Below are 27405 nucleotides of genomic sequence, written 5' to 3'. Positions count from 1 at the left end.
CGGGAGGGCCCAGCCCAGCCACTGCTTTCTGATGCACTCTTCCGATCACGTGACTTCTCTCACACACACACACACACACACACTCACACTCACACACACTCACACACACCCATCCATTTAACAAGCAGAATCAGAGGGCTTTATCTCTCAGATTTCTTCCGTCACAGTCTGTATGCTCAAGTGCAAGTTTTTATTAGTGAATAAAATTAAAGCCTGATCTAAAATAAATTTTAAACTCTGCAGATATTCTAAAACACTATTTAGAACTTGTGATTTGAATATCTTCCACAAATTGATGAGTATTTTTATTGAGTTTTGGGGGTGACATTGGTTAATAAAATTATATAGGCTTCAGGCATACAGTTCTATAGTACATTACCTGTATATCGTGTGTTCACCCCCCAAATCAAGTCTCCTTCCATCACCATTTATCCCCGCTTACTGTCTTAGGTCTCCCCGACCCTCCTCATTCCCCCGGTAATCACCATACTGTTGTGTGTATCTGATGGGTATTCTTCAACATGTATTTGAGATGTTGTTATCTCTCTGTACACTAATACGCTAATATATCAGCATCATTGTTCAGACTTGTGTCAAAGAAATCTGAATTATAATGCCATAAAAATCATATCTAGAAATTGCTCCATTCTGTCAACCTCTAAATATGCAGCTACGTAATTTTTACTGATGTGTGTACAAATGCTAGGGGATTGGGTTTCACTAGTGAAAGCAACAGAGAGATTTGTTGATGCACGGCCCCTCCCCATCTTTAACCCTGTCCGTCTCTGGATGCGGTGCACTGGAACGAGCACGTGATCTCGTCATGCCAGAGCTCGGCTCTGTGCAGGCGAGCTGGGGGTTGCTTACCTTCCCTCCGAAGAACCCACCAGAAGATGGTGCTAACCCTCTCATGCCCACTGTGAGTGCGGGGAAGGCTCTTTCCCGTAGAATCGAGCCGCGCCGCAGGGACAGTGACGAGCACAAGGCCTGGAGCTCCGTCACGTGTGCTGCCTGTCGAAGAGACCGCCGCAAGGACGGTTTCCTCGGCTTTGTCGCGGTTTCGGAAATGTGAGGCTGAATGCTACTGACCAGTTTTACTAGTAGAGGGTAAAATTTCTTGAGTTTTTACCATCTTTGGCATTTTACTGAGAACTTAATACACTTATGTAAGTCTCACGCCTCTCTGAAGTGCTTTCCTCATTTAACAGATGGAGAAACTAGAGGCCAATTAACATTAGTAACTTGCCCAGAGTCGTTTAGCCACTACGGGATGAAATTCAGACCCACGCTGAGCTCTTACGAGTGCCTCTCACGTTACAGCCCTTGAGGATGCTTGAGTGCCGAAGTAAAGTAATTGTCATATGGATTCGTGTAGGGAGAGCCATTTTACTGGTGCCCTCAATTGCTCAAATCTATTAGGGCAGCCAAGAATAAACATTTTTACAGTGGAAAATGTAAATAGCCGTTGGTTTATCATGGGTGATACATTTATGATGCCATTTTCAGGTGTTAATATTCTTCATAGACTTAAATAAGTGTTTTGTTTATGAAGATGGGACATTGATAAGAGTAATGAAGTGGCAAGGAAGAAATGGTAGGGCAGAACTAACAGGAAGAAGAAGAAGAGTCCGGACTTCTGGAGGTTTGTCCAGGGTTGAGCAGGAGAGTGCACAGACCATGTAACCCCATGTGAAGAACCAACAGAGAAAGCAAGCTATGTTTGACCAGAGCCGACACCTGGTATCTAGGTGTTAGATTCTGAAGGAAAGATGATTGGTATTTTACCCTTTATTCTTTTGATAGTTTTCTCTCATGTGAGATGATTGGCATCCCATGTTGGATCTGGAAGGGACTCGAGATGTTCCAGAGACAAGCTCGCCCCCACTCGCCTCACTCGGCAGGTGGGACCCGGAATGGTTTGGAGGTGCTTGTCCGAGGGCACGCGGCGGCGCCTCAGTGCGCGGCAGCCTCTGCTGACCGTGGTCCCCTCTGACGGCATGCGCGTGCTCTCCCCACCGCTCTCCCTGCCGCGGGGCGAACCGCCCGCCCGCCGGCCAGCCCGCCGAGTCACACACACCTGCATCCACCCCTGTCCCAGGGTCTGTTCTCTGTGGACATTCTCTCATGGTGTACCTGCTTCACACGGTGGGGTGTAGGAGGAAATTGTTGAAATACTTGCTGATTTATTTTGTTTAAGGGTTATGCATTCATTTGATGTCTAATTATTAGCAGTAAATATTATCTTTGCTTAGAAATTGAAGTATTGGATTTATATATATTAGTTTTACTTTTTCTGTTGCTAGAATAATGTAAACACCTGAAATCACATGTTTTTTCTCTTCATTTTACAGTAGTATTATTGATTCCACAGAATACAGCCAGCCTCCAGGTTTCAGTGGCAGTTCTCAGGTAAATGACACAGTTAACAGCACGTGTTAGTGGTACCCTGAATGTAACCATCTGAGCCGTAAACCAGAGGTCGGTTTACTGTGCCATGCAGGCAGGCAGGCTGCGTTCTGGATGCGGCGGCACTGATTAGGCTTGAGTGGCTCTGACGCACAACCAGCTATTCATATGCTCATTAATGATGCGCTGAAGATTTTTTTGAACATCCTGATGAAAGTCCTCTCAGGTGTGGAGAGGAGGGAAATACTGTCGGAGGGAATTATGTACAGTCAGGGTACTGTTTCAGGGGTGAGATCATTGTAATCTGTCGATGGATCACTCATCCTTATGTTTCTCTGCAGAGAGTAAACTACAGGTTTGAGTGAAATAAACTCTAGCTTCACCTTCTAATTAATTGTAAGATTATTTTGACTCTGCTCTGTTCATCTCTGATTCGGGGGATGCTGACATTTGTCAAATCTAACTCTGAGGCTGGACCTTTTTGAAAGAAGTTTCTGTATTGAAATAATTTCAGATTTTGAGCAAAGTTAGAGGAGTGATAAAAAGAATTCCTTTATATTCTTTATTCAGGTTGTCCAAATGCTAACGTTTCATCACATTTGCTTCATCCTTCTCACTCTTTCTCTCTTTTACATGTATCGGTTTTTGTCTGGTTTGTTTGACGAAGGTACAGACAGAATGTTCTTTGCCTCTAAGTGCTTCAGTGTGCATTTCCTTCAAATCAAGGATATTGTCTTATATAATCACAGTATAATTTTAAAATTCAAGTTTACTTTTTTGCCATTTTAATGTTCATTTTGATCTTCTTTTTCTTATATACTTCCCTTTAGCATTTCATATAATAATGGCCTGGTGATGATGAACTAACTCCTGTAGTTTTATCTCGTCTGGGAGGCACCTCATCTGCTGCTCAATGCTAAATGATAGCTTTGCTGCAGAGAGTCATCTGAAATTGTTGGTCCTTGCTTTCTGTCACTTTGAATACTTCTTGCCAGTCCTTTCTAGCCTGCAAAGTTGTTTTTGTGTGTGGGGGGTTGGGTTTTTTGTTTGTTTGTTTGTTTTCTGAGAAATCAGCTGACAGTCTTATAGGAACTCCTTTGTAGGTAACTATCTGCTTTTCTTTTGCTGCTTTTAAGATTCTCTATCTTTAACCTTTGGCATTTTAATTATGATGGGTCTTGGTGTGGTCCTCCCTGGGTCCGGCTTGTTTGGGAGACTCTGTGCTTTCTGGACTTGCATGTCTATTTCCTTCGCCAAATTGAGGAAGTTTTCTTTCATGATTGTTTCAAGTAAGTTTTCAATCTCTTGCTCTCTCTCTTCTCCTCCTGGCACCCCTATGATTCAGACGTTGGTAAGTTTAAAGTTGTCCCAGAGGTTCCTAAGCCTGTCCTTGTTCTTTTGAATTTTTTCTTCCTGCTGTTCTGGTTGAATGTGTTCCCTTTCCTTGTGCTCCAAACCGCTGACTTGATTCTCAGCTTCATCCTCCCCTCTGTTAGGTCTCTGTGCATTTTCCTTTGTTTCACTTACTGTGACCTTCGTTTCTTCCTGGGTCTTCTTTGTGCTGCTGCAGTACCCAGTGAGTTCCTGGAGCATCCTGATAGCCAGTGTTTTGAACTCTGCATCTGGTACATTGATTATCTCCATTTCACTTAGTTCTTTTTCTGGAGTTCTGTTCTGTTCTGTTCTGTCTTACATAATCACAATATAATTTTAAAGTTCAAGAAGTTAACATTTTTATAGTGCTATTATATAATGCCTATACCTTACTCAAATTTTACAGATTAACCCAATATTATCCTTTATAGTAAAAGGAAAAAAAATGAGGCATTTTAAAATACATGTCTATTTATGTATTCAATTTGTGTGGTAATGTACTTTTATCATCATGAAAAGAAAATGTTTTCTATCATACAGTTTTTGTATGTGTAATTCTAATGTGATGAACTTTTTATTATATGCACAAAAAGTATATAATTGCTTTGTTTAGTTATTTGGTTTGGCTGTGTTTAGATTTTATAAAAACGATACCATAGTATATCATTTTTTGAGACTTGTGTTTTTAAAGATTCATTCTGGTGTCTGTGGCTGTAGTTGATTCCTCTTCACTATGTGTAGTATTCCATTTTGTTACTGTACCACAATTTATCAGTTGTCCAGTTTACATACATTCGATATATTTCCTTGGTTTTTGTTTTTGCTATTAAGAGCATCCTTGCACATGTCTCCTGATGCACAGGTGCAAGAGTTTCTTTAGATTTTGTACCTATGAGAGGAAGTGAGGGTTATTTGGTATACGCATCAATATTTTTGCATTTTGAAATAATATCACTTGGTTTTCAAAGTCTTTTTATTAATTTAAAATTCCCACTGCAGGTGTATATGAGTTCCAGTTTCTCCACATTCTCATTAGTAATTAGTACTGTTGAATTTCCAAACAGTTGCCACTTTAGTGGGTGGTAAGTAGAACTTTGCTGAAGTTTTATTTTGCATTTTCCTGTCACTGTAAGGTCACATCTTTTCTTATGGCCGTTCATGTTTTATCTTTTGTGAAATGCCTTTCATCATGTCTTTTTTTCTTATTTACTTGTAGGAGTCTTTAAAAAATGTATTCAGGATACTAACAATTTGTTCCTTGTGTGTTGCTTCTGGGTTACGATCTTCAGTAGAATTTCTGTGTGTGTATTCAGTTCTGAAAAATTTTCAGCATCACTTCTTTAAATATTTCTTCTTCGGTCTGTTACTCTTTTTCTGAGCCTCTTGAGTATTTAAATCTTACTATTTTTTTCATCTCTTATCCTCTCTTTCAGATTTTCTATATTCTTGACTTTTATCTTTCATTCTAGGTAATTCCTTCTATAACCAGTTCACAAATTCTCTTTTCAGAGGCCTCCAAATCTCAGTTCCGGTTCTTGTCCTTGTGTAGGTGTTTGACCCCAAGTAGGTGTCCTCCTCTTTCTGCCGCCTGCCCCCGGAGTCTTGTTTGCTGTCCCCTCTCCGAGTTCATCTTCCCGGTTGGTTGTTCATCTGTCGTATCTTGGAAATCGTCTTTCTGAGTTGGGATTCAAGCACTGCTTTAAAATGTGGCTGTTATCTGTCATCTAGTTTTAGCAGGAGTTCACTTTAGTGTTGTGTTCATAATAATGCCTTAATATTTCTTTCTTAATACATTTGCAATTGTGGCATAGTTATCAGTGAGCTTGTACCATCTCTCAGGGTCTTATTCTGTATTTTATCTCTGCATCTGTTTATGTGCCTCAGGCATAATAGTTAGTGACCATCTGTAGAAGAATTGTTTTGTCTTTTGAATTAGCCTGGTGTAGGTAATATATCCCTTTGGCCCTTGAACAACACTGGGGACCACACATTTTGTATGTCATGTGTATTACTGTATTTTGCTGTGTGTAATGCGCTCCCATGTGTAATGCGCACCTGTGTTTTTGGCCCACACTTTCAGGAAAATACCTCATTTTAATTTTTTAATTCCATTTTTTAATAAAACTAATATCTTATTCCAGGGTATTTTGCATATGGATATTGTTATTGCTTTCTAGAGTTACACTTTAACAATAAGCCTAAATAAAAGAGTTAAAAACACTTACATAGATACAGAATTAATACTACCCATGTATAATGTGCATCCTTATTTTTCCCTCAAAAATTTGGACAAAAAACTGCATTACACATAGCAAAATATGATACATGCTATTATATACTATATATATTCTTACAATAAAGTAAGTAGAGAAAATAAAATGTTCTTAAAATCATAAGGAAGAAAAAATACATTTATAGTATTTATTGAAAAATCTGCATATAAGTGGACCTTTGCATCTCAAACTTATATTGTATATGTCAAACTATTTAGTGCATGCATATTACTGCCCCTTAACCTACTATTTAATTTTAACTTAAATACATATTCTATAGTCAAGCACTGTTCTGTTGTTCGAAGGATACAAGGGTACAGTTATAGAGATAATGAAAATAGCTTTATTTTGATAATTGTTTTCTAACAATTTCTGCATGTTAAAATTCTTAAAATTGTAAATTTTAGAATGGCAGTTACAATGGATTTTATCTTTATTTAATTTGGAGAATTGAAAGAAGCTTCCCATCTTAGTTTTATAAAACTGGCCTTAAGAGGCTATTTTTACTTTAACTCAAAAATTGGAAAACTTGTAAGAACTATGGGTTTTACCATTTGTAATTTTAATATGATGAACTTTTTGTTACTATGTGCAGAAAAAGAGTTACGTGTTTTTCTCAGTGATAAGTGTCTTTTCTTGTTAATCACCTTAGACAAAGAAACAGCCGTGGTATAACAGCACATTAGCTTCGAGACGGAAACGACTCACTGCTCATTTTGAAGACTTAGAGCAATGTTACTTTTCTACAAGGATGTCTCGTATCTCAGGTACACATTCGGGAGTTCTTAAAATATCTCGCATTTATATTTCAGGTCCATCTCTAGCTTTCTGTGCTGATTCATGGAAAGTGCTGTTTATAAGCAAAAGTGTGTATTTTCGACATAGTCTCCCAGAGCACTGTGAGGTTCTTAGAGATCTCAAAGAACATTGCCTTCCCGTGCTGCTTTTGTTCTCCTTCTGTGTTTGGAATTCTTCATCTTTGTACAGTGAACCATATAAAGTTTTAAAAATGTCTGCCCTGAATATGTTCCAAGTAGCAAAAATAAGTTCCATTCAGTTGCCTCCTGTTATCCAACCTATGTTAAATTCTAAGTACTGCCTTCTGTGCTAAGGATGAAAAGGTGTGAGAACTGGTCAGGGCACAGGCGCGCAGCGTTGCGGGCCCAGCCCCTGGCCGGGGCGTGTGCGAGAGGTCGCCCATCGGCGTTTCTCTCCCTCTCTCTAAAAATAAAAAAAATCTTAAAAAAGAAAAATTTTTTAAAGACATGCTATGGGATAGTAAAGGTAATCACAAAAAAATACAGTTTATTTGGGGATGTAGTTTTACAGGAAGGTAGAACGATAAGACCAGGAGGAAGATTAGATTTTTATATTTGTGGACATGGCTGTATTGTACTTAATACGTGCTGTCCTTAGTTCCTAGGAATCTCAGGCATCGCTCATCACATGTGCAGTCGACTGCACTCCATGTTGCTGAGTATGGACTTCCTTCTAGGATGCCTGGAAGTCTGGTGGTTCTTTTGTGTGTTTTCAAATGAGAATCCACCCCACACCTCCCTTCCCTGATTTTTGTTTTCAGCTGTGAACATGAAAGATGCAGATTAAGAAATGAATGCCTTGGCTCTCAATTGTAATTGAAAGAAGAGGTAAATTATAAAATATCAGAGGAGAAAAAAGACAACTAGATACACTTTTAGAAACTAACTTGTAGTTAGGATAGGAGAGGTGTTGTGCCAACAGATATGAAGGGACGTTGACCATAAGCCGAGCGAGCAAATACAGTCCTACCTTTTTATAACCAGATAAGTGAATCTAATTCCTATACTTTCAGATACTAAAATAACTATTTTTAGTCCTTTCTTTATAACTTACGTTGAAAGTAGGTGTCAGTGTAATGAGCGGCTTGTATGTATGGTGGCCAGAAGATTCTAAGAAAAGATCATGGTCTTCAACAGATAGGCATTCTTGAATGTTTGTGAATTTCATGTACTTAGGGGTTGATGTCACAATTTAAAAGAATAGATTATTAGCGTTAAAAATGATTTTAAATGAGTATCTAAAGTAACTGCCTTTTCAGTAAGTATTTATTACATTACAGGGCTCACAATAATAGGATTATATATAAAAGAACCAATAACTATTACATCCAGGCCACTTTGTGATAATTGATTTTTTTGAGAACCAGTTAACTGTTATGCCCAAGCCACTTTGTAGTACATTTGATTGTTTTTGCATTAACCCATGTTTTATTCATAATTTGTTGAGTTTCCTGAGAATAATTTTTGTGCAGCCATGCACAAGGAGCTTTATCTCAGTACTACAGTATTGAGTGCTGATTTGTTCCTTCTGCTGTTTTTAGAATAGAAACACTGCAAACTCGGTTTTTTAAATGGAGGTTGTTAATGAATTTGCGAAGTTAGTGCTTAAATCTTTAAAGGGTAAAACATCAGAGACTGAAGCTCAGTTTCCTCAAGTAATCGCATTCCATTCTAGGGTGGGGCAGAAACAGGGTTACAGGTGTGAGTATGCGAAACACAGAGTTTATTTTGTGTTATTTATTAATTATTGTGTTATTTTCCACACGAACAACTGTAAACCTACTTTGCCTACCCTGTATAATAAAGTTCTTTATGTCAACAGTTATCTTCAAAGTAATCTAACATCTCCAGATAAAAGAAATACTTTTCTGTGTATTATCTAGTATAGGAACTCTTCACTTAATGGTTCTCATATATATATTGATTTCATTGTGCCTACTGTTACCTTCAGGGGCCATTCAGGAAGGGAGATCATGAAGGTCACCTTGGACAAGGTGTGTGTGGGTATGTGACTGTGTGAGCTTAGAGTAAGGAAGAAAGTGTGAAAACACAGTACTGTAACAGGCTTCCTTCAGGTTTGAGTCTAGGAAGCCAGCTCGAGTAATTGTGTGGTTTTTACTTTTCACATTTTGGGAAGGAAAAATAAAGTCCAAACTTTGAGCAGTTTGTAAAACAGTGATTTTTTATTTTAATTCATGCTCTCACTATAGGCCTTTTCGGGATTGGAGACTACATTAGCTTTATTCTCAGGTCCTTCATCAGTTGATGTAGTGATTTAAATTCCGCACACTGAGTTATGAATAGTTTGCTGAAGGGGACTTTAGTCCACGTGCGTGCGCATCTCCTGGCGGGTGGAGCCGCCGTTCTCCGCCTTCTCCCAGACCTGTGAGTGTGACCGAGCAGGCTCGGAGCTGGGAGCTGCGTGTGTCTGGGAGTGAATAATTTAGACACGGCAGCTTTCTCCTCTCTCCCTGTAAGTGGGTTTGAAAGACTCGACAGCAGTATGTGAATAAACACCTCGCCTTTGCAGACGTAACCAGTTACTTCTGTCTGAGTCCCGTTAGCATGAGTTGTGTTCCGAGAGCAAATGGACCCGGGCGTGGGGCCGCGTCCCTGAGATAAACAGGTTCCTTCGGCGAGCGCACACCCTGGTGGGCGCCTGCCCCGCTCCCCCCACCGTCCCCAGTATTGGGCTCGTGTGTCACTGCAAATGAGTGAGCCTTTCTTGATGAGGGGTCCTTTTTTTGTTTTTACAAGAAATTATTTTTAAGAAGAGAATCGATGGTACATTGACGTTGGTGTTGAGCCAGTGTCTCTCCAAGAATCACTAAGAAATTTTTATTAAAGTTGAAAGATTAGCTGATTAATTTGAGCATGTAAGTCTTTTACAAATACTGTTTAAAAATTGTTTTTATTTAGAAGATTGCTCTTAATCTTCGGACATTGCTCTTCGAGGGTGCCGTCACTGATTCCACTTTGTTTTCTTCACGCAGATGACAGCCGGACGGCAAGCCAGCTGGACGACTTCCAGGAATGCTTGTCCAAGTTCACTCGGTATAACTCGGTGCGCCCGTTGGCCACCCTGTCGTACGCCAGTGATCTGTATAACGGCTCCAGCATCGTCTCCAGGTGAGTCCCGGGCAGCCTCCTGACTGCTTCCTTTCGCAGGTGTATCTGGGGCTCGGTGGAATTCGAGCAGCAGTTACGCACGGCTAAGCGCCCGTGGTCTGAAGCCAGGTTGCCCGCCAGTTTTCAGTTCTGAGGCCTGAGGCCAGTTTTGAGCCTCTCCAGCCCTCAGCCTCTTCGCCTCTGGAATGGGGCGGTGAGTAGCAGCCACCTGGTGCGGTCACGGCCGTGGTCTTGCGATGTCTTTGCCTTGGTGACCAGGTTTGCTCTCCTAATAAGTGCTTATTCCCCTTCAGTTTTCTGGACACATAGGTAAGTAATTGGTATGATTTTTTCCTTGTATCTTGTCAAATTCTCTAACGAAGCACTCTCAGCCGTGAGCGTTCTCTGAGGGAGGGTTTTTAAACACAGATTCAGTTTTTAATATATGGAGGGCCAACCGGGTGTTCATTTCTTCTTGATTGAGCATTATTCTTCATCTGTCTTTCAAGGAATTTGTTCATTTCACTTAGGGTATTTATTTGCATGTAAGTGTTTATAATATTCCTCGATTATCCTTTTAATGTCTTTAAATTCTGTAATGTTGTCCCCTTTCTCCTCCCTGGTATCAGAAATGTGTCCCCCCACCCCCTTAGAAGTTTATCGGTTTTATTGTCTTCTTGAGGAATCGGCTCTCCGTTTGTTGGTACTCCGTATTTCTCTGTTCTCTGTTCCACTGATTTCTATTCTTAACTTCATTTCCTTTTTTTCTTTCCTGCTTTCTTTAGGTTTAATTTGCCCTTATATTTTTAGTTTCTTAGGATTCAAACCGAGTTGAATTCTTTCATCTCTCTTGTTGATAAGTTACGTTACACATTTTCTTCCAAGTGCTGCATTAGCTGTATGCCACAGGTATTGATGTGGTATCTGTTTTTTCCTCCAAAATTTTTTTATTGTGGTAAAATGCACATAATGTAAAATTTACTATCTCAACAAGTTACCATTGAGTGGTATTAAAATAAACCCTAATGTCGTGCTGCTGTCACTGCTGTCAGCACCCCCCAGCAAGCCCCCCACGTGGTCAGTCCCCAGTGGCTGACCCGTGAAAGTGGAAGTTGGGACTGTCTGAATGGCAGCTCCTCGTTGCCCCGCCCACTGGCGCTGGCAGCCGCCCTTCTGCTTTCTGTGGGTCTGACTCTGACTGCCCCGGGCTTCTCGTATGAGTGTGATCGGGCAGCATTTTTAATGACGTTTCTCAAAGAAAGATTTCAGTATTCGGAGCTGCTTAGGGCAGGTGAAGACTAGTGGGTGGCACCAAAGGAAAATGGCGTTCAGACAGTCGAAGGGACTTAGAAACTTTCACAGACCAGTGGTTTTTTTGCTTTTCCTGATTTCTCACAAACACATCATTGGTAATAAGTTTATTTTAAAGCTGTTTAATTCTTTTCAAAACAGGACATTTAACGAAGAATTTTGCAGGGGATGAGGGATGAGACGCGTCAGAGATGACAACTGTTGAATTTGGTGTATTCATAATATTGTAAAAGGAATTATTCTTACTGTAAAATTGCAAGAAATATAGCTACCCTTGTTCATTAATTGCCTTGAGAATCTCACTGAAAGAAAACGCTGAACCAGAAACTGCTTTTAAAAATGAAAGTTTTTCTTCTTTTTCTTATGGGTGATTTTGGGTTACCTAACACCGCACGTCCACCAGGCGGCAGCACTTGTTTGCTGGGACGGCGTCCCAGCTGATCAGACGACAGGCAGGTGTGGGGTTAGTGCTTCTACCGACCTTACAGTGACAGACTTCACGGAGAGCTCCTCTCCCACAGCAGCAGTACCGTTTCTGCACGTTGTCTTAAATTAGGTGTTCGGTGGCCACCAGAGAGGGATGGTTTTAGAGCACAGTTTAAGCTTTGAACACTTAGTAGCAATGGCTGTTTCTTGAATTCTTGGATTGAATTTCACTTACCAAGATTATGTTCAATATTAATATACACTCTATATATAGTGTAGACATTTTAACAGTTTTGCTTATGTTTTCCCAAATTTTTGCAGTAGAATTACATCAGACATTAGTAAAATCACAAGAAGAAAATGCTTACATACTGTGGCATGCACTGCTGCCAGATCAGGCGCTGCACTGGTCGATGCGATGTTTGACTGCTGTTTTTGAGACGCCGCTGTGTTTTACATGGCATGCAAGTGTCTCGCTGACTCATCTAACCTTTGTGTAAACCCTGTGGAGTACAGCATCGGTGTTCATGTCATTCTGCACATGAGCAGTCCAGGGAAGGAGAGGTTTTCTGACTCGTCTAAGGGTGACACAGCGCTAGGAAAGGGCAGAGCTAAGGCTCAGACTGCGGTACGCTGGCTCTCCAGTTAGTTCTGTGAGCCCCTTCCGGATCTGTTAAAGCCTCCAGAGAAGTTTCGGAAAACGCTCACTTGTGAGACACCCAGAAGAAGAAAAAGAACTAGTTCTTCTGAGTTTCTGATACATTGAACCCCTGTTACTACCATCTTGTCTGACTTGGCTTTACTAATGAACATTTTGGGGGAGGGGTTTAATTTAATGTAGATACTATAGTATTCAGATGCCATTTTTTGCCATAGTTTGAAAATATTTAAATTAGACTTTTTTTTATAGTAGACAGTTATAAAGGAGCATTTTCTTCATTAACTTTAAGTTTATAATGACAGGCACTGCCGATCTAGATTTAGGGGAACTTCTAATACATTTTTTATTACAGAATCTTGTGAGTATGGGTTTTTATTCGTACTTAAAAACAGCTCCCCAGGTAATTATTGACTTGTTTTCCAAGGAATAAGTATGCTTCTTAGGATCGCTAGCGTCCGTTTCTTTCTGTCAGGTCTTTCCGTTACTGGGCCGTCCGGGGTTAGTGGGCGGCATGAGGGCCAGGAGTACAGACTTTCCTCTCAGGATTGCGCCCAGGGCCAGTCCTTTAAAGCGGTCATTTAAAACACTGCTCCAGACTTGAAGCCTCACCCGGGAAAGGGTCTTATCTGCCTCCCTCCCTGCTGCTTCCCGTGTCCGGCACACAGTAGGTGCGCAGTGGTAAATAGCTATTGAATGAATGGAAAACTCTTGCTGCTTCAGGGGAGTCTGGAGCAGGAGGGTCCTGGATCTGCTGTTACACAGCTGCTGGCTGATGGGTATTTCTTTCAAGAAAGTATCCGTGTACAGTTGTAAATCACCAGTGACACGTAACAGAGAAATAGACTGCTCACAAACTTAATGTTCATTGAGAAGTCCAAGACTGGCAGAAAGTGTTGAGACTCCTACTCTCAGGACAATTGAAGCTACAGGCTAAAGGTCGAACACAGTCGAGCTTAAGCTTTGGAAGATGCTCCATCTTTTCACTCTCCTATAGCCTCCACCCTGAAACTTCCCTTTTCTCATCTCAGTTTCTTTTGTTTTTCCTGTGTATTTCCCTTTGCCCTTGCATAGGCTGAGGCCTGTCAGTAGTATGGTGTGAAACCACAAGCTTAAATCATTTTCACTTACTACCACAAAGAGAATCAGTTACGTTAGCATTTTAGATTTCAGTAGACTCATGAAGGTTTGTCACTGATCAGAACACAAAATAGATGCCTACAACAGAGGTTTAGAATTAGAGTGAGTTTCTCAACCTAATGACACTCTGCACGTAATCAAAGTAGAAGAAGAATTAGAACGGGCCTGCTGGTTATCCAAGAGAGAGGAAAGTAGACTGATGGCCGGAAGCCGCAATTGAAGGTTAACATGAGGAAGATCCCCGCAGTCAGCAACGTGCAGAGGTGGACTGGGGAGGGGGTCCTGTTCGGGGGGGCTCCTGCCACGTGCCCTGGGCTGCCAGGGGAGGCCCTGCCTGTCCTGGACCCTGAGTCGGAAGAAGTGGGTTGGGAAATCATTACTTGTATCTTACTTGTTTTTATTAATCTCTCTTAAATGTATGTATAGTCTACACTTATTTCAGCGTTCAGTATGAGAAGTGTTTTGGGTCCTTATTTAGAAGTTAGGTGATGGTTTTGTGGCCAGAAATATGCTGTAGGGACTGAAGTCTTGTTGTATCAACTGGCCTGTGGTAAAATTGGTTTCATTATATGCTGTTCTGTTTCAAGTCGCAGTTTCCAAGAACCCAGTGTTGTTAACTGAGGACTCACTGTGTCTGCTGTTACGGAGAATGGATGTAGAGAACCCAGAGCGGAAGTAGGGCGATCCGAGCGCAGGTGGTGTTGAACTTGTCCTGGCAGTGCGTGACGACGGCCTGTGGGCTAGGGTGAGACCAGTGGGGCCCGGTCGAGGGAGCATTTAAGAAATGTGCAGGGATTGGGGTAGGCAAAACTTGATGACGGTGGATCTTGTCCTTGGAGGAGAGGAATATATCTTCCAAGGGTTCGGTCTGAGCAGCTGAGAAGAAAAATACGGGTGTCACTTATAGAGGGGGGCGGTGGAGGAAGAGCAGGTTTAAGGCAGTGGGGCACAGGGGAGACATGCGTTTTGTGTAACAAGCAAGATTTTTTTCATTGTCGACACTGCTACAGATGTCCCCCATTTTCTTCCTTTGCCCCCCACCACCCAACGAGCAAGATTTCTTACAGTTGTCTTGAACTTAACTGCAGAAGCAGGTATGATTTTAGTTAATTTGTTTAGCTTTCGTTTTGTTTCTGTTTCAGGCAAGCTGGTTACTGTTTATCATTTTTGTTTACATTTTATAATTAAAGCAGCTGAAATATTGTTTTGGGAAATAAAAGATCGTCTATTTTGGATAAGATCTGAAAAGCTCTCTGAAAACTTATTTTCACTTGAGTTATTCCATATGTTCTAGAGCCTAATTATGTTTGCGCTCGGGAACAGACCTGAGTGAATCTGTGCAGGACTGGGGACCAAGGACTCATCCTTTGGAAGCACTTAAACCCCACGTCGCAGTTACGTGGGAGTGCTTGTGTAGTTTTTAAAGGCAACTGTTTGTCCTTTTTCCCTTTTATCAAAATTTACTAGAAGCAATATTATTCTTTATGCTTCTTGGTCAGTATTTCTATTAAAATCTTATTGTTCCAATCTATAAAGAGCCTCAGTGTCTTGGGATATTACAAAGTAATACCACACAGGTCCTTCATAGCCCGGTATATTAAGAACAAAACAAATCAGAATATAAGAAAGTAGTGGTGGCGAAGTCAAAACAAAAAGTGAATTTTTTAGGATCAAAGTAAAGAATGAGGTAATACAGCTAAATAATAACCCTTGTTGAAAAAAGAGAGTTGTGTAATGAGGTAGTGACAGAAGAAATAATAGACTTACATCATTAAATCAATCCTTTTGCCATGGAGCATTTTTATTTATGTCAGTTTTCTCCTTGCAGTGTGTTTGGACTGTTGTTTCGGTGAGTGAGTGTTTAAACTTTTGTGTGTTAAGAGCTGTAGTTTGGTGACGGCGTGTTACCTTTCACTAGTGCAGCCTTGGGGTGCTGTTGATGGGTTAGCGTGTGTGTTTGCAGGAAAGGTATTTAGGGACAATACCACTGGTTCTCCCATGAAGGTCCTACGTTATGAATAGGATTGCAGTTCCAGTGGCTCTGTCCTTTCCCAGACCCGGGAGCATTTTTTCCTCCGGTGACAGGAGGTTGCAGGGACAGAAGGCGTGGGGACAGATGAGTAGCTGGCACTGGTTTAGCTCTGCTGCATTGGAATCCATGGGACAGCCGCCGAGATGGCCGTTCAGCCGAGGTGGCTGTACTGATAAATCTGCTGTACTGCTGCACGGCCGTATGGTATCGGAGGGAACATGTGCTGAATTGTTCTATAACCAATGACACTTAATGACATTCCTTTAAAATTTTTATAAATAGGAAGGATTTAAAACTAATGAAAAGTTCTCATCTCACCGTGTTTTTATGGGAACTATTTTTAATGTGTACCTACGTTCCTTATTCATCATCAGCCCCACAGAGCTGCCTACTGCGTGGCTCACTGGCCATCGCCTGCTCTGTGAGAGACGGCCACAGGCGGCCCCTGGAGTGTGCCCTGCAGGTGTCGCGTGCCGTTGCGAACGTTTGGTGTGTGTGCAGCGTGCAGCCAGCGTGCCGTCCCGGCCCCTGGCACGCTGGCTGACTTGGGACAAATTACTTCACCTCCAGTCCTCAGGTTTCCCTTGTGTGAAAGGTGGATAAAAATAATACGTGTCTCACGGGATTATTATGAGAACTAAATGAGTTAATACATACAGTGGTTACAGATAGTCGGTGAATTTTAGCTGTTATTCCACGATTAGTTACAGATCAGTGGGAATTCTCACGTATTCTCTAGCCTTGTGGCTAAGCTGAACTCATTGACAAATAATGTATGCGATGATTTATTTTATTTTTAATTCCTTTAGGTCGCTTAGGTTTCTTGCTGGTTATATAACAACTTTGTTGAGGATATGAATTAAGTTCTGTGCAAGTGAATAAGGTGTACTTTGCTTTGAAGTAGCTTATTTAAGAACTCGTATAAAAGGTCAGAGGGGTGCATTCCTAAGTAACTAATAAAAGCGAGATTTTGTGTTTTTCCCTTGTTTATGGTATAAGGACCCTGTGTTAGGGGTCAGTAAGTCTGAGGCCACATTTGGGAGGTTAGGAGTGGATTGGGGAAATGTAACGATAATTTAATGATTCCATTTCATGTGCATTTTATCCTTTTCACCTCCCCCCCTCTGCCACCAGCTGCTCCAGTAATTTCTTTTGAATACCAATTTATTTATAAAAGTGATATTAAATACGGTGAAATGCTGTTATCCCCACAAAACAGTAGGAAGGGGAACATAGCTGGAATTTATGAAAAAGATTCATTGGTAACTCTCTTTTCACTTGTTTTTAATATTGCAAATCATTAAATCTTTCCTTTATGGTTGCTGAACCTGAAATGAAAAACAAGTTTCCAGGGACAAAGTAACCATCTGTACGCAGGATGTGCAGCTGCGTACCTCTTGCCACCACTCATCGTTTGCCGCGCCCGGGTGGCGACCTAACCTGCACACGGGGCCCAGCCCAGCACAGTTTGAGGGCCGTTCTAGTCAGTCTCTTATCCCTGCAAACAGAATCCCTTCAGAAGGAGAAAAAAACAAATTCTGAGAAGTTGCCACTGTAAACGTCCCAAGGCCAGGTAAGTAGTCCTGACCAAGTGTACGCTTCTCTCCTTAGCATTGAGTTCGACCGGGATTGTGACTATTTCGCCATTGCCGGGGTTACGAAGAAGATCAAAGTGTACGAGTACGGCACGGTCATCCAGGATGCGGTGGACATTCACTACCCTGAGAACGAGATGACCTGCAACTCTAAGATCAGGTGTTTGACCTTGTCTCCTTCGCGCGGCGCAGTGCGCGCACGCCGGCTGGGGCCTGTGGTGCGTGTGTTTCGCTGTGTGTGATGTGCTCCCGTGTGTGGTGCGCTTCCGTGTGCGGTGCACTCCCGTGTGTGATGCGCTCCCGTGTGTGATGTGCACCCATGTTTTGGGTCCAGACTTTCAGGGGAAAAAACCTTTCATTTTAATTTAATTTCATTATTCACTTATTTATATTTAGACACCTGTATTTTGTATTATCATATTCCAGGGTATTATTTTGCATATAGATATCATTATTGCTTTCTAGAGTTACACTTAACACATAAGCCTAAATAAAAGAATTAAAAACATTTATATGGATACAGAATTAGTACTACCCATGTATAATGTGCATCCTTACTTGCCCTCAAATATTTGGGCGAAAAAGTGCATGTTATACACGGCAAAATACGGTAGTATGAGTTTGTTATTTTACTTTTCTGTGTGAATCCTTCTTTATGGTGAACAGTATTATTGCCTACAGAGGACGCATCAGAGTGTCTTTTTTTATAGATATTGGATGCTTTCCCCCTGTGGTTATCATTTTTCAGTTTGTCAAATGAAAGCTATTTTTCTTTCCCGAAATCAAATGAAAGATCTGTGTTGCAGGTGGCCTTTCATGAGGCATGGGAAAAGGATTGCTGCAGCCTGTGAACAGGGTCTGGAAGTCAGTAATTTTTCCCTGACATGCACATCTCTAAATATTACAATTGTTTACAGTTTAGGAAGTCTTTTTACAAGAATATTCTGCTTCTTTTCATTGAGGGCATAATATTTAAATTTCATGTCCTAAGGGTTAGAATTCATAGTGAGTACAGGGAAATACTACATTTTGAACAGTACTCACACTTGGGATACTGTTTAAAGTCCAGGGACTGGGTGCTGTTTGTGATTTGCAACCCCAGAATCTTAGGGGAATCCTAGAATCTGCATTTTTAAAATAAGCTTCCTAAGCCGGCTTCATGGACACTGGCTTAAAAGGGAGCGATGTAAAAAAATCATCTAACAGTGAATTGTTCAGAACTCTGAACATTTCCCAGTCGTCCTTGTACCTTTCTCATCTGAGTGAATGACACACAGAGAGAGAGAGTGTGTGTGTGAGTGTGTGTGTGTGTGTGTTTAACAGTGTTAATAATGTGTCAGGTATTACGGTCTTTATATAATTTGTTATAGCTTTCCTTTGTGTGTTCTGATTCATTCATGGAAACGGTAGACTTCATAATTTGTGAGCTGCTCATTTATCAGGGGCGCTTACCATTAAAAACCCATTATAGTTTCTGTCCTAAGTGGGAAGAATGTGACATGCAGGAGACACAACTTTATTGAATACTTCTTATGTGGCAAGCATTGTCCTAGGCAGGCCTATGAGGTAGTTACCTTTATGCTCTATTTTGTACATAAGGAGGCTAAAGCACAGAGAAGTTAATGAACTTGCTTCAGCTTAGCCAGCTCGTCTCTGGAGGAGCCAGGCTTCAGACCGAGGTGGTTTGGTTCAAGAGTATGGGCTCTTAACCGTTCCCTGCTCCTCGTTCGTAAAACGGAGCCCATAAGAGCAATGCCCATTCACAAGATTGTGCTTTAAGTAAAGCCACATACTACCTGGCCCATATCAAGAATTCATAGTGAATGTTACTGTATTGAAATTGTGGATTGGAAAGTTTACCCCTTCTGTCTGGACACATGGGAAAATGTGGCAGGACTTTAAGCACCTTGGAGTGAATGGAAGACGCTTTCCAAGGCAGGGCGCTGTGGGCCTGGGGCTGAGGGCGCCCGAACCGGCCTGCGGCAGCGGTGAAAGCGAAGTGAGTTCCCGGAGCCCAGCCGGTCGGTGCAGAGCTGGAATTTGAGCTCGGGTGTGCCTAAATCCAATTTAGCTTTTAACTGTTCCATATAATTTCACCCAGAAATTCAAGTAAATACATTTAAACATGCAAATGAATTCATCCAATCTCTGAAATTCAGCATGAATGCAGCTAGTAGAGAGCAAAAGATTTTATTATGTTCATATGCTTGGAAGTCATCTAGGTTAATTGCTTTCAAAGTGGCTTCCTTAATGTGCTATATGCTTTAGTAATTGCACAATTCACATCTGTGTCTCAACAAAAACATACATTTTTAGTTGTTGCATTCTCAATTTTGGTGCGCTTGAGAATAGCAGAAAGCATAAATGTTAAAAGTCTAATTCTTGCTGTTAAATGCTTTTAATTGGAATTTCAGTCATAAGATTCTGTTGGTTAAGGTTTTTTTGGATGTAAAGTGAAACTCAATTTAAACTAGTTTATTGGCTTTTGTGGTTGGGCACACCTGGATTCAGGGGCCTAAACAGCCGGATTCAGTCTCTCTCCTCTGCCCCAGCATGCGTTGTGCCCCTCGGCCTCTGTTAGCTTCACCCCTCGGCGTACTTGTTTCCAGGCATCAGAGGCAGCCAATGGCAGCCTTAGGCTCGTATCCATCTTCCAGGCAGCGACAGAGTGAAAAGTGGTACCACCGGTTGTTACTTGGTGGTTTCAGTAGAAAAATCTGGGGATTAATTGATATGTTTCTTTCTAGAACATTTCAAAAGGGTTCTGATCTTTCTAGACACATCAAAATCCTTTGTCCATTGTTATGTGTTTTTACATAAAGTGAGACTTAAAATATATGTGTTTCGTTCAGCTGTATCAGTTGGAGTAGTTACCATAAGAACCTGTTAGCAAGCAGTGACTATGAAGGCACCGTCATCCTATGGGATGGGTTCACAGGACAGAGGTCAAAGGTCTATCAGGTAAATAAGGATACTATTATTTGTTTTAAGAGTCACATTTTTGCTTTCTTCCTAATTGTAAAGCTTCATATGCTTTATAATTAATAATTTAAAGTCACTATTTAGCATTTTTTATACCTATGTAAAATTAAATAATACTTTCTGAAGCATCTTCCCAAACTTTTGCATTTGCAGAATGTATCCAGTTTTAGTAAATATATATGATATATAAAACGTTTGGAACTACTTCATGTTTCTTTTGTTTTGGTAGCCTATTCTCTCCGCCACCCCCCCCCCCCACCATAGCAGTAAATTGATGTCAAGTGGTTTTTTGTATTGTTTTGTTTTGCTTTATTGCTCTATTTATTTTAAGACCTGTATTCTCTCTGAGACTCCTTTGCCTTCCTTCTACACTCAGGAGCATGAGAAGAGGTGTTGGAGCGTTGACTTTAATTTGATGGACCCTAAACTTTTGGCCTCGGGTTCTGATGATGCAAAAGGTACTATTTGAGTCACCTTTTCTTCCCCCCACATCTCCTTCATTCTCTTTACTGTCAGAGACTTATTGACAGTATTTATTTAGTGTATTTATTGGAACTTACACTAACCCTTTGTGCTTACTGATTGTTCAAAAAATAACCTGAACCCCAAAATCTACATCTCTTTTGTAACGAAAGGAAAATGAATATATTGCATCTTCATTATAACCTTTGCCGGATTCATGCCAAATGGTGACATTTTGGTAGCCAGTTTCTTTATATATACACCATTGAATAAACCTTTTTTTTCCTGAAACATTCAGACATCTTTGCATTCTGAATTATATTGCATTACGGTGTTTGTTAATTCTGTTATGCAACCAGGATTGTGACCTGTATCCTGAAAATACATTTCCCATGTGATTCTGGTGTCTAGTAAGGCATTTTTGTTAAAAATGACGTGGTGGTCACTCTAGTGCCTTCCCGGTCAGCCGCCCACCTTTCTGCTCGTGCTGTCGGGTCTGACCGGCTCTGACCGCCAGCCTTCCGCCCCCTAGTCATTGTAGGTCTCCGCGGAGGCCACTGGGATGGACTTACTTACAGGCTTTAGTTGTGGAATGAAGTTACCTCTTACTGTACATTGAACATCTGTGCTGCTTTCTGACCTGAAAACTAGGCTCTCTTGGTTTCAGTTCACTGTTCTATTACTGAGTTGTTCTGTTTAAATGTTTTTGGTCCTAGTAAACCAGAATGCTTCAGCACAAAAACACAGCTATAGCAGTAGGCAAACTTTCTAGGTAACAGAAGCATTTGCTCATGTATTGTGTATTCCTTCTGTGTGTTTCACTGTCCTTTCTTCTTAGTGAAGCTGTGGTCTACCAACCTGGACAACTCAGTGGCGAGCATCGAGGCGAAGGCCAACGTGTGCTGTGTTAAATTCAGCCCCTCCTCCAGGTACCACTTGGCATTCGGCTGTGCAGGTAAAAACTGCAAGCAGATGTGTCTGCTTGTGCTGTTGGTTGAGTGTCACATGTAAGATAAAGGGGCATTTTAAAAACAAAATACCTCAGTTACTTGTCGAGTGCCTATGATGCACAAATTACCCACCTAGGGACAGTGAACAAAACACAAAAAGTCTTCTGTCATGGAGTGCTTGCCAACATAGTGAGTGCTCATGAAAAGTTTACTATCACAATAATAGCAAAGAACCCCGGCTGGTGTGGCTCAGTGGATTCAGTGCCAGCCTGCAAACGGAAAGGTCGCTGGTTCGATTCCCAGTCAGGGCACATGCCTGGATTGCGGGCCAGATCTCCAGTTTGCAGTGCGCAGGAGGCAGCTGATCGGTGTGTCTCTCGTACACTGATGTTTCTCTTCTCTTCTTTCTCCATCCCTTCCTTCCCCTCTTTCTAAAAGTAAATAAATAAAATCTTTTAAAAAATAATAGCAAAGAAATTTTTGCTAAAGAATTTTTTTTAACTAGGATGATAATTTTTTCAAACTATAGTGACTTATTTTGGGGTGTTGAAATGGGGTTAATGTCAGAGCAGGCCGTAAGAAGCCGGTTGTCCCTGCCTTACTGCTTTTCCCTGCACCTGGCACTAAAACGTGCCTTTAGTTGTAAGGAAAAGCTTCACTACCAGAACACAAAGACTGTTTGTTGTTGAACCCTCTTCATTTAGAATTGAAACATTTTCAAAAATAGAGGCTATTACCTAAATGTTTCTTTTAAACTATGAAACGTCATTCTAACCGTACTGTTTATTTTACCGCTGAGAGCAGTACAAAGTCATAATCATGAGGTTGCTTATTAAATACCATTTGTAACAATGAAGTTGACACTGGGAATGGGCTGTACATTGTGAAACATGGCTTCCGGAATGATGAAAAATAGATAATCGGTGTACGCGCCGCACACGAATTACCTTTTGACTTCCTGCTGCGCAGACGCTGCGGGCCCCGCGTGGGTAGCCGTGGTCGTGCCGATTCTCAGCTGCCCGCCCGCCCGCGTCTCCATTTACATCTTGCATGTCTGTGTCGTACAGTGAACCTCGTTCTCTCTGTGCTTGTACTTCGTTATCTTGCTCTTTTCTCCTTTTGTCATAAAATAGTGCCGAGTTGATCTTTTTTTTGTTGTTGATTATTTTCGTTTGTTTTATTTTTTACTGGAGTTTACACCTTGAAAAGTTTCCCAAAGTAAACTAAAAACTCACAAGCATTTCTATTAAAATATCAAATCCTAAGTTATAGTCCCCTTGAAAATAATAGGTCAGGAATTTTAGACTACCTTCTTGTGATTAATATTGAAAAAAAGCTTTAAATTTTATTTTAAATCATTTAAAATCTATTCCTAAGTCCTGAGATTATCCGAAACATGCCTTTACCAAAAGGGAGGATAACATTTTTAACATAAGGGTAAAGGTGTTTATTAATTGTCTGTTATTTGTTTAAGAAGGACCTACTCTTATTGTGTAGGAAAAGGTATAAGAAAATTATCTTTTCTCCAATTTATCTTCTTTAAAGCCAGTTTGGAAGAGCATTGTAAGACTAAAGTAAATGGAACTCCTAGCCATCTGTGGTTTTGATAAAATATTAGAGTTGCTTGCATGCTGACCTGAACCATCTTGCAATTTTTAAAATTCTAATTAGTATAAATATGGGTATTTTAAAGTGTTCTCTTTAAAATAATAATAGTTATCCACCCCAGGAATTAGTGATGGAAATCAAAGATAAAAATCACTATTACTCTTATTGAAGAGTGGCATTAATGCTAATACATATTCACTGGGAAGGAGTAACATTAATAGAACAAACAGGAATTCTGAAATATTCTATTTAACACTGTTATTGATAAACATTTTTCATTTTGGTTACTGTGAATTGTTACCTGCAGTAAACTGAATCAGGTCACACACTTAAACACCACTTGTTTCCCCGTTTTCAGTACGTTCTAGTTTTTGTGATTTGGCATATGATAACTGTTAGGCTTCAAAAGAAAGAAATAACCTTTTCCGGGTTTTTGTTGTTGATTATTAATCTACTTTTAAGTATTAGCACTGTATTACTTCCCTCACTCGAACTCTTCCAGTGGCTTCTCCTTGCCTGGAGAAGGAAAAGGTGTTTTGCGTTCTGTCCCGGGCGCCCCACGATCAGCTTCAGTGTTCCCTCTGCACCTCTCGTGGTGACTTCTCTGCGCACATTTTCACGCGGCAGAATTGTTATAGAGCTTCATCTTCTAGAAAGGTTTCCTGATTCTCAGTAAAGCTGTCTGAGGCTATCTTACATATGCAGCTTTAAAAAAATTTGTCCACATTGAAAATTGTTTGTGTTTACTTACACGAATAGTCTAAGACTATATCCTCATTCTCAGCTTTCGTATGTTACGGATAAAGCTTCAGTTCCCGTGATCAAATACTATTAAACTATCTCCTCAAAGGTACTACTGTTAATAGTTGTACAGGTATATTTCCGTAGGTAGACAGTATTTCTTGAGGAGGAAGCCAATTAAGTATTTTTCTTTATTTAAAACTAGACATATATTGTAAATCAGGGTGGATTTGAAAGATGAACATTTACACTATATAAAACACACAAACTTAGGATATTTTCAGATCTTTGAAGTCTGTTTCTGGACTACCTTCTACGCTCCTCCCTGCTCCCCTGACATCCCTCTCACCAAAATACAATTAATTCCTTCCAACTTGAGAACCTGGTGTTTAGTTTAAGGAGCTATGAAATCTAATTTCATTCGTGTTACAGAGTTACCGTGGAAAAGCTGGGGTAAGGTAGACATGTAGTTGCTCAGGGTGACTTCTACTCTGTTTTCCTGTCTTGTCTGAGTAATGGGAGACACTTTAGGTTTGTTGGGTTTATAAATCGGCCTTGGCTTTTATACAGCGGTTGCCAGTGGGAATGAAGTCTTTTCTTTCACATTTAAATAAATTGAATGTCTGCATATGTCTTTAATAAATCTTGATTCATGTTGTAACTAACATCCACGAATATGCATTTCAGTTATCTGTACTTACATAGATAATAGGAAGAAATGACTATCAAAGACATTTTATTTTCAAGTTTCCAAGTAACTTGAATAAAGAAAATGGCATGCATAAAGCCAGTATTCAAGAAACAAATTAGTCTAGTACTTTGTCATAAATAAAATCTACTTTTTATAATGCTAGGGGCTGAAAAACCCCTACGGGGTTTTACGGGCTGAAAAACAACTTTGAAGCACCCAGTAATCTTTCACTTATTTATGTGTCTTGCCTTTCAGCCCGTAATTAGCCCACTAGCTAGACCTTTTAAAAATGGGCTTCACAAGAAATTTTATGTTTGTATTAAATGCAGAGATATTTTTACATCAGGTATCTTTTACTACAGAAATAATCATTATTCATTTTTGAAACTAAATTGAATAATCAGTACAAACACTTGGGAAGTATGAAGTACATGATAAAATTTCAAGTGACACCATTAAAATAATAGAACCAAAGTACAAAATCCAAACTTGTAATTTGGTTAAGGGGCGGGGAGAGAAAAATATTTGACCAATCCAAAAGCAAGCAAGAAAGGAAAGGAAGGGGGAAGCATAGAAAACTCGGGATAATTTAAAAAATAAAAGTAGCTCATTGATAGAGATTCAAATATATCTAATGACTGGTAAATGGAAATGGGTTAATGGGTCCGAATAAAAGGCAAGGACTAACAGACTAGTTAAAATGTTCAAAACGCAATACTGCGCTCTTTGTAAGGGGTGCACGTGAGACAAGGATATGGGAAAGTACACGGAACAGCCTTGTTTTGGTGGAGGAGTAGGCGGCTGACGGCGACTGGATCGCCTCGGAGTCAGCTGGGGTGCGAAAATGACACTGCAGTTCTGCTCGTGGAACACCCCACCCCACCCCACGCCCGGGTGAGCAGCGCAGGGTGAGAGAGCGCATCCTCGTGCTCTCGTAGCAGGGGTGCCTTCGGGTACAGAAACTAGACGCTGTAAATGAAGGGTAGGTAAGTTTGGCTGTTATAAAACTTAAGACCTTTGTTCATCAAATAATACCTGAAAGAAATAATATTTTTAAAGTCATTAATTGGGGGGAAATACTTACAACACATGTACAGATAAGCATTACTATTCAGAATACGGGAAGAACCCTCCAGGTAGTTAAGAAAATGACAGATGTACTCTAGCCGTGCCACTCAAAGTGCAGTCCGCCCAGTGGGAGAAACGGAGAGTCCAGAAATGAATCCAGACCCCTCTTGTGTTGCTGGTAGGAATGTGAAATGGTACAGCCAACAGTTTGTCAGTTTTCTTTAAAAGTTAAACACAAAATTATCACATTTCCCAGTAATTACACTTCCATGGGTACCTACCCAAGACCTGAGTATGTGTCCACACAAAGACTTCAACACGATTGTTCATAGCGGCATTAGTAATGATAGTAAAAAAGGAAACAGATCTCTCACTGGTAGGTGCCCAGACGAAGTGTGGTAGATCCATCCAGGGGATGCTCGTAAGCAAGAAAAAGGAGTGAACTGCCGACACATGTTAAAACCTGGGTGAACTTCAGAAAGCATGTGCAGTGTAAGGAACCGCACAGGGGAGCCGCCGTGGTACGGGTTCCACTGCACAGACTGTCCAGGCGAGGCAGATGATACACAGGTCAATGCAGTGATTGCCTAGTGCGGTGAGCAGGCGTGTGGGGTCTCAGTGGAGGAGGAAAATGTTCGTGAAATTTAGTGAACGTCATGAATCTCATACTTACAGTTTTTATTATATGCACAGTGTCTCTCATGAAAGTGTATTTTACAAAGCAAATGTGGGAAGTAAGATTATATAGCATTATGTTTAGCTAGAAGCCCAAAATATTAAATCATCTTTTAATAAAGCCATCAAAATTTGGAGACTCATTTTTTTAAGACTTTATTTATTTATTTTTTAAAGAGGGAATGGAGGGAGGGAGGGAGAGAGAGAGAGAGAGAAAGAGAGAGAGAGAGAGAGAGAGAGAGAGACATCAATGTGCGGTTGCTGGTGGCGGTGGCCTGCAACCCAGGCATGTGCCCTGACTGGGAATTGAACCTCCGACACTTTGGTTCGCAGCCCGTGCTCAATCCACTGAGCTATGCCAGCCAGGGTGGAGACTCATTTTTAAACTTCCATTTACTTGAGCTCCCACTGCTCTGTTTCTGGACCAGGATCATCGGAAATGTGTGTGCGTTTACATTTTATGATACAGCCGTATTTTCCTAGGTTGGGGGTGGAGGACCATTATATCTTTATTATCTTTGAAAAGAATCATGGCCCTTAATATTCTGGCTATTACAGGTTGACATTGACTGTGAAATATTTGAGAAAAACACCCAAACCAGTTAATATTAGCCTGGCTTTCTATTTCTCCGTTTACCACATTTTTCTCTGTTTTGTTTTGTTTTGTTTTAGATCACTGTGTCCACTACTATGACCTTCGTAACACTAAGCAGCCCATCATGGTGTTCAAAGGGCACCGGAAAGCAGTGTCTTACGCCAAGTTTGTGAGCGGTGAGGAAATTGTCTCTGCGTGAGTATTACTCTCTTCAGAGGTTGAACTTGACACGGAGCTCTGTCCTCCTTTACCGTTTTCACGATGTCACCGTGGGCGTTTATAGAGGGTGACACTGTGGTGTATGCACTTTTTCTTAAGTAGTAGTTTCTATAACTTGTCTAATTAAAGTATGTGCATATTCTGATCTGTATCACTCTAATGTGTTATGTGTGAATAAAATCCCGATTACACTGATTTTTAATGTCATCCCCTTAAATGTTTGAACTTCGACTGAATTTCAGACACCGTTTTTTTCTTAAGTGAGAAACAACA

At 40.7% G+C, this 27405-nt stretch overlaps 1 protein-coding gene across 2 annotated transcripts in view; it reads left to right on the top strand.

Annotated features, from left to right (window-relative positions):
* The window catches only part of COP1 (COP1 E3 ubiquitin ligase), a 100821-nt gene that overhangs the window by 52077 nt on the left and 21339 nt on the right, over positions 1–27405 (top strand). For both annotated transcript variants that reach the window (XM_045838722.1, XM_045838721.1), the window contains exons 9-16: positions 2352–2409; positions 6706–6820; positions 9865–10000; positions 17158–17301; positions 19994–20102; positions 20500–20581; positions 21424–21540; positions 26991–27108. In XM_045838722.1, the coding sequence (XP_045694678.1) occupies positions 2352–2409; positions 6706–6820; positions 9865–10000; positions 17158–17301; positions 19994–20102; positions 20500–20581; positions 21424–21540; positions 26991–27108 (879 nt within the window). The remainder of the gene's footprint in view (positions 1–2351; positions 2410–6705; positions 6821–9864; positions 10001–17157; positions 17302–19993; positions 20103–20499; positions 20582–21423; positions 21541–26990; positions 27109–27405) is intronic.

This window comes from Phyllostomus hastatus, unplaced genomic scaffold (assembly GCF_019186645.2).
Source record: "Phyllostomus hastatus isolate PE091 unplaced genomic scaffold, TTU_PhHast_1.1 phas_contig_283, whole genome shotgun sequence".
NCBI classification, from domain to species: Eukaryota; Metazoa; Chordata; class Mammalia; order Chiroptera; family Phyllostomidae; genus Phyllostomus; species Phyllostomus hastatus.
This window is presented reverse-complemented; position numbering and strand designations above follow the sequence as displayed.